At 32.1% G+C, this 8,309-nt stretch overlaps 1 protein-coding gene across 1 annotated transcript; it reads left to right on the top strand.

Annotated features, from left to right (window-relative positions):
- The first annotated feature begins 2,350 nt into the window (after positions 1–2,350).
- Positions 2,351–3,334, top strand: LOC146530900 (uncharacterized). The gene has a single exon (XM_085199516.1). The coding sequence runs from the start codon at positions 2,351–2,353 to the stop codon at positions 3,332–3,334; it is 984 nt and encodes a 327-aa protein (XP_085055642.1).
- The last annotated feature ends 4,975 nt before the right edge of the window (positions 3,335–8,309 follow it).

Raw genomic sequence — 8,309 nt, 5'->3', positions numbered from 1 at the left:
CAGTAGCACGCACTTAGCAGTGTAGCCAGTGAGAACCTGAGAACCTAGTGATACGACACTCCGTTCCCATAACACTTCCGTTCCCTACTTTTTACCGAATTCTTGGAGGCATTGTGTGCTGAGTGGCGAAACTCAATGCCAGCTTTGCCCCTTTACCTTTCTATTTTTTTACTTTCTTTTTATTATATCCTATAACTATATTCAAATAACATAAAGGAAATTAGAAAACGCGTACAATTTTAATATCCAAAAGCGACAACAGCCAAATCAAAATGAAACAAACAAAAATAAATAAATAAAAGATAAATTAAAACGTCCATTAGTCAATCGGGCGAACGACCCAAATACTGACAGCCGAACAAATGAGTTAGTTATACAAAATAAATAAAGGCCGGAATTTTCAATGTAACACAATTTTTTTATTTAAATATTCATATAACTTTGCAGGTGGTAAATGTATTTATAACTTCAAACTCTAGTATAATAAAAGCATATTACAAGTTGCAAATGTAATTCAATGTAGGTACAATGCCCACCCGCAACATACTGTTCTACAGTTTTACCGCAATACAGTACAGCTTCTGGGCGAGTAGCGTCAGAAAAATAATACGCCCGTTCGAAGATTTGTCTAAATGTATATAGAATTGTTACATAGTAGTCCAAACTAATTATATTTGTGAAATGTACCTATAATTTATTGTTTTAGGTACATTTAGAAAACATTTCGAGAGTGATATAAAATTTTGAGATAGGAATATAAAGAATTGTATATGTTAATATTGCTACAAAATAAGTGTTTTATAGTATAAATATAAGTTGGTATTGTTAATAAATTATGATGAGATCGTCGTGGCATATCGGTTGGCGGTTCGATCCACACTCAGGGGAATGAAATATTATTTCTTTATATTTGAATTTCTTCATTCTGGCTTCCACTTAACATGTAATGCCATGAAAAATTGGGCAGAAAGTGGGAGACGGAATGTCCTAACATTAGGTTCCCTCTGCCTACCCTGGTATATGCAGGATATAACGGGAAGCTGAATTATTTTCAGATCCTTTTGCCAGATAACTTCAGCTGTGGACTGTACCTACTATTGTTATGCATAGTTCGCAATCTGTATACGAGTACACGTCACGATAATTTTCATAACTTTACAAATGTTTTTTTGCTAAAGTATTTAACCTAGTTCGTAAGGTTAAGCCGAAAGGTTTGCGACCTACATATTTTAATGTAGTTTTTTGTTTAAATAATTTACTGCTTTAGATCTTAATTTGTCATTCATGTTAGAGTACAGCTTTACTAAAGTTTTATATAATTTAGAACATAATTCATTCTAAAGAGTATATTATATTCAACTAGCGACCCTCTTGCGGCTTCGCCCGCTTTAACTACTGGATTATTCATGTAATGTATGTTTGCAAAGCACTTAAGATAATGTGAAAATTAATTAAACCCTAATGCAACCCGCATTTTCGTAGTTTCAATAAGGATTTTCCAATTGTTTTACACAGCAAGGGTTTTTTAGTAGGTACCGTAATTTAAAATCTGTGCTACTAATCTTTTCAAGTACTTATTAAAATATATTTAAATGACTATTTTTAGATAGTTAAATGACTATTTTTAAACGGAAGAAATTATAAACAAAAACCTACCTACTAATAACTACTACAAAAAATGTCAAACCAAATATATCGCGCTTAAATAATACATTCAACTCCAATTATCCAATACGTGCAAACGCATCTAACTAAATCTTCGTTGCTATAGAGGCAGGCGGGTTTTTTTTTTTGGAGCTTGTGGTTAATGCTGAAGGGGGTATTCTGTCCCTGATGAAAAGCAAGCACGACGTGGCTGCCTGTGAGGAAAATTAAATAGAATGCATGGGCCGGGAATCGAACCCAGAATTCAAAAAGTACAGACAAGCAGTACAGTCGTTCTTTGTTCGTTCCGCTTTTAAAAATTAAATTTCGTAATTTAAAGTGACTAAAAACAAGTGAAATAGTGATTTAAATTATATTTATAAGCAACTTACGTGGTTGCAATTTTCATTTTAAAAAGTTGCAGTTGATTAAGTGTTTAAAATCTGGTCTAAAGTTTTCTAGTGCAAGAGGTCGACGGGCAAATACCCGCATTTTTTATTTATAAAATGAACAGTCGATAGAAAAAAGTATTGCCTTAGAATAGAATATAACTACCATATTTGCACTAAACGCTAGCCGCTTCTATAGCCCAGTATACGGAGGTACAGATTTAAGTAGAAGCCAACGTGTGAGCAGAGTTCAAGACCAAGGCACGAAATACCATTTTTATTTTTAAAAAAAATATATTTTCAAAAAAATATTTATAATGTCAAGCACGTGTAACATTTGTAAATTGAATGTGCTGGTTACGCAAAAAAGAATAAATTGTGCAAAGTGTCAAACCAAATACCACTTTGAATGTGTTGTTCGATCGGGGACTAAATCCAATATCGTACGGGGACAGTGGCTGTGTGCGGCGTGTAAGAATAAGTCTCCACCTACTTTAGTGGAAAGTGGAATTGGAAGTGCTCACAAAACTACCGAAGAGACAGTCGCCTCTGATGATAAGTTGCTATCGGCAATTAGAAACGAAGTGCAGAAAGTTATTACCCAAACTGTAAGTACAGAACTGATAAAAATTCGGGAAGAATTGTGTGGATTGCAAGATATACATTCATCCATAGAGTATTTATCAAATATTTTCGACACGGTGAAACAGGAGTTGGAAGAAGCAAAAAAGGAAATTTTATTATTGAAGAAAGATAATAGCGAATTAAGAGACATAGTAAATAGTCACGCAAATGCAATTAGTATTATTGATAAGGAAGCCAGAGCAAATAATATTGAAGTGCATTGCGTACCCGAACATAAAGGTGAAAACTTACTTAAAACAGTGGAACAAATTGGAAGGGTTATAAGTATTCCTATCACTGAGGGAAGTGTAGTTAAATGTACCCGGGTGGCTAAATTGAATAAGGCGTCCTTGCGTCCAAGATCGGTTGTGGTTAAATTTAGTTCATCGTTGCTAAGAGACAAATTTTTGGCAGGAGTAATTAATTTTAATAAAGCTAATAAAGAGGACAAGTTAAGTACATCGCATCTTGGGTTATCTGGAGAAAAGAAACCAGTTTTTATTACAGAGCACTTGTCGTCTACAGCTAAGGATATCTACGCTGCAGCTCGTATTTTTGCCAAAGAAAAAAATTATCGTTTTGTTTGGTCGCGTAACGGCAATATATTTTTACGAAAATCGATTTCAAGTGACAAATTATTAGTGAAATCTAAGGACCACTTAGTTACTTTAGCATAAAGACTGTTTCAAGTATTGCTTCTTGATTGTAAAAAAAAGATGAGTTATCACTTTAATATATTTTATCAAAACGTTAGAGGTATGAGAACAAAAACAAATGAAATATATCTTTCTGTCCTTAATTCAAATTACGATATAATAATTTTTACAGAAACCTGGCTTAATTGTGGTGTACTGAATAATGAGTTAATAGATGATAGATACTATGTGTTTCGTAGGGACCGTGAATCTGGTCAATCTTGTAAATTGGATGGAGGAGGAGTTTTAATAGCAGTGTTAAAAAAGTTTAAATGTTATAGGGTCAGCTCGTGGGAAACCAACTGTGAAGATATCTGGGTCAATATAATTTTAAATTCAAAATCTATTTATATATGTGCTGTATATATTCCCTCTCCACTCAATATTTCCACTCTTGAACAATTTACACAGAATGTTGAACAAATAATAGTTAACGAACAATCACATACTGTTGTTGTTGGCGATTTTAATATCTCGTCATTGAAATGGAGTTCTGCTGATCACACTTGTATATTAACTCCAAGCAATAGCAGTAAGGCAGTATCCATCATCAGTGATTTCATGGCATTAACAAATCTATTTCAATTTAATTGCGTCAGTAATGCATATGGTAAAACATTAGATCTTGTGTTTGGTACAATCAATAATATAAAGGTAAAGAAAAGTAATTTCTCTGTATGCTCTGTGGATAATTTTCATCCGCCTTTAGATATCAACCTTAGAACAGACTACGATGATTCATTATTAGCTACAAATACTATAATAAAGCACGATTTTAGAAATGCGGACTATGGACAAATAAACAAATTTCTTCTAGATATAGATTGGGAATCTTTATTTAGTAAATGTGACAATGTTAATGAAATGACTGATATCTTTTACATACAAATACGAAAAATTATAGATAAATGCATTAAGAAAAAAGTAGTTAAGCAAAATTCACCTTATCCAGCATGGTACTCAAAAAAATTAAAAAGACGGCTTGCGGAGAAAAATAAATATAGGATACAGTTTAAAAAATACGGTAATCCGTTGGACGAAATTGAATTCAAAATATTGAGAGAGAGGTGTGAAATTCTTATAAACTTAGAATATAAAAATTACATTACTAACGTTGAAAATAATATTAAAATTAATCCAAAATTCTTCTACTCTTATATTAAGATGAAGCGATCTAACAAATGCAACTTCCCTGCTTTGATGACTTTGAACGGCGTTTCGTCAACCAATGGATCTGATATTTGCAATCAATTTGCAACGCACTTCTCAAGTGTGTATACTTCACAAAATTTAACAACACTTCATCCATATAAAGCTACATTGTTAAATTGCACTTCAGAGTTGTCAAAAATAAACATAAAGGAGAAGGATATTGTCGATAAATTAAAATGTATTGATACAAATAAAGGCGCCGGACCGGACAATATTCCTCCCTTTTTTGTTAAACAGTGTGCTGTCCATCTAGCTAAGCCTCTATTCTTATTATTTAATAAATCTTTATGTGTAGGTGAATTCCCGTGTTCATGGAAAGTTGCAAAAGTTGCCCCCGTCTTTAAGGCCGGTGATAGAAAAGATATTTCAAATTATAGACCAATTTCCATATTGTCAGTTTTTTCTAAAATATTCGAGTCATTAATTTGTCCAGTGCTCACGTGGCACATGAAATCAGCAATTATAGAAAATCAACATGGTTTTATCACAAAACGATCCACTCTGTCGAACTTGGCAATAGTTGTTGATGATTTAGCTATGGCGTTGGATAATTCTGAACAGGTAGATTGCGTTTATACAGACTTCGCCAAAGCATTCGACGTCGTCGATCATAGTATTTTATTAAATAAACTTAGTGTGTATGGTATCAATGGCAATCTAATTAAATGGCTTAAGTCTTACTTGTTGAATCGTAAAATGAATGTAGTCTTAGGGGGATATCTGTCGCAAACGTTTATTGCGACCTCTGGTGTCCCTCAAGGTTCCATTCTTGGCCCCACATTGTTTGGGTTTTTTATAAACGATATACACGACTGTTTTAGGCATAGTAGATTTCAATTATATGCTGACGATCTTAAAATATACAGCAAAATTAATAACATAGCCGACTCGATTAAGTTACAACAAGACTTGGATAGACTTTCATTGTGGTGTGATAATAATAACTTAAAAATGAATCATCTCAAATGTTACATTTTAACATTTAGCCGTAAAGTTAAAAATATTAACTTTAACTATTCTATAAATGGAAATATGTTAGGAAGAGTCAATCAAATTCGCGATCTCGGGATCATATTAGACAATAAGTTAAGTTTTATTCCACACTTAGACGACATAATAAAAAAGGCACTAAAACTGCTAGGTTTCATTTTGCGAGCCTCAAAAGAATTTAAAAGATCTAGTACCAAAATAACATTATTTAACTCTATAATACGTAGTAAGCTGGAATATTGTTCTATTGCATGGAATCCTCATTACAAGTCACATGAAAACAGATTAGAAAGAGTACAGAAGAGATTTTTACGTCAATTGGCTTACAAAGATAACTTGCTGAAACAAACTAAAAGCTATTCCGATCACTTAAGATTTTATAATGCCCTTTCTTTATCTAATCGTAGAGATTTACTTGATCTTTGCTTCTTACATAAGATTATAAATGGGGGTATAGATAGTCCAAATTTGTTACACAGAATAGGTTTAGCAGTACCAAGGCACAATTCTAGAAGCCACAATAAAAATAAGCACACTTTTAAAGTGCGTTTCTGTAGGAGTAACATAGGCAAAGCAGCTCCATTAAATAGAAGTCTAATATTATATAACAGCATATTCAAAAAAGCAGGTTTAGATATATTTAAACAATCTATATCATCTTTCAAACTGCAAACAAAAAAAAATATGTTTTCTCTTAAAAAATAATTATCGATTAACTTGAAATTATTAGTTATGTTTTTTAATAGGTAAAATCATTGTAAAATTTTTGTGTTCTGTTTCTTTTATAGTACTTATAAGTTTTTTATTTTTATTATACTTTATATAAATTATTATTTTATATATATATATATATATATATATATATATATATGATGTGTAAGTAATGTTAGTGTAGAATGATTTGTATTGTGTTTGTTTTCTGTTTTTTCTTTTTTATTTCATGCATGTCAAGTTAGCCTGTAAGTGGGGTATACAATTAATGTCGTACTCGCGTAAGATTGTTTTTGTTTTTAGTATTTGAATTATTATTGTATACAACGTTGGCTTCCTATTAAATAAAAAAAAAAAAAAAAAAAAACCCGGGCCGCCCGCGTGGCAGGCGAGCATTCTACCACTGAACCACCGATGCGTGTAAGGCAGGCATTTTTTGATATTGTAACAAATTCTAAAGTACTTATTAAAATGAAAAACAGTAAAAGACAGTTTTGGTCTACATTAAATGGCCAACGTAACTAATGTACTTATTTATATGCTGAGAGTAAGGGATAAGTGAAACTTGAGTAACATACAGATGATGTGTCAACGGCGGGATGTGTCAACAATTAAATGCGTTTTTCTGTAATACTATTCGCAATTTCGAAATATTGTAAAAAGCAAATTTTATCTTCGTTTAACGTAGAAAATTAATAAAGTATTTTAAAGGATAAGGATTAATACCATTATAGAAAAATATCCCTCACAATAAAAAATATATTGAAATTATTATTTTTAGACAGAAATATGATCACTACACGTTATTCTTAAAAGATACGAATATGCTCTCGCGGATTTTTTTGTAGATCTTATTAAGAGGAACAATACTCCAGTACATTTTTTTCATGTAGTACTTGCCATTAGAGCAGCGCATGCGCGAAAGTGTCTCAACGGGTAGGTCTTTATACACATTTATCGTATTTATGTTAATTTACATAAGAATGTACAAATAATAAACTATATATAAACCTTCTACGAAAAACACCCGACTTAATGGTGAAGACCGCATCAAAATCCGTTGGGTGGTTTAGAAGAAGAAGAGTTAGAAACAACAGACAGACACGAAAAGCGACTTTGTTTTATAAGATATAGGATTATCGTATTTATGTTAATTTACATAAGAATGTACAAATAATAAACTATATATAAACCTTCTACGAAAAACACCCGACTTAATGGTGAAGACCGCATCAAAATCCGTTGGGTGGTTTAGAAGAAGAAGAGTTAGAAACAACAGACAGACACGAAAAGCGACTTTGTTTTATAAGATATAGGATAGGATATAGAATTGTTAAATTTTATAAAGAAAATAGTATTAGATGCCGTCAAATAAAATAAATAACTGGCTCAATTCCTTACAAAGAATTACCCCTTTCCAAACTTTTTGCTTTATTTCAATGCATAATTAGTTATGAAATTCCAACATCGCGCTAGAGTTTATTTCGATAGAACAAATTATAAACCCATCTGTTACATTCAAACTCAGTTAAGATTTTTTTTCAGAAAGCGAAAAAGTCTTATTTTAGGATTTTTACTTAATATACAAAAAATCAATATACATACAATAAATTTGATATCAACTTTTTTTTCAGCTTAACGCTGTATTCCGCCTGTAGCAGAGTAGACAGAGGGAACCAAGTATTAAGACCGCTTCCCAGTTTCTGCTAGATGTGCCATAGGACGTTCTGGGGCAGAACTTAACGCCGCGAGCCAGAGAGAGGAAATTAAAAAAATAATAATTAATTCCCCCAAATGGGAATCAAACTCACAATTGTCGCATTTACAATCACACCTTTGTACCACTGGGGCACGTCCACCTCCATAAAAAAATTAAAAGATAAATATAGAATATTACAATTTAAACTATTAATTTCTATTTAATAAAGCTGTCTGCTCATATCTATCTTAGCGGGAAGTGACAGCGTGCAGAAAGCGTAAGACGAACGCTTTAACGCGCTATGATTTACTTATCTTATGTATTTAGTTCAAAAGCTACTACTGT

Source organism: Heliconius melpomene, chromosome 16, assembly GCF_056956725.1.
Source record: "Heliconius melpomene rosina isolate 202511_hmr_F chromosome 16, ASM5695672v1, whole genome shotgun sequence".
In the NCBI taxonomy this organism is placed as follows: Eukaryota; Metazoa; Arthropoda; class Insecta; order Lepidoptera; family Nymphalidae; genus Heliconius; species Heliconius melpomene.
Note: the sequence above shows the minus strand (reverse complement) of the source record. Positions and strands in the feature narration are given on the sequence as shown.

Bases quoted from the DNA above. Each gene is read 5' to 3' on its own strand.
- LOC146530900 (XM_085199516.1), top strand. From the start codon at position 2,351: ATGTCAAGCACGTGTAACATTTGTAAATTGAATGTGCTGGTTACGCAA.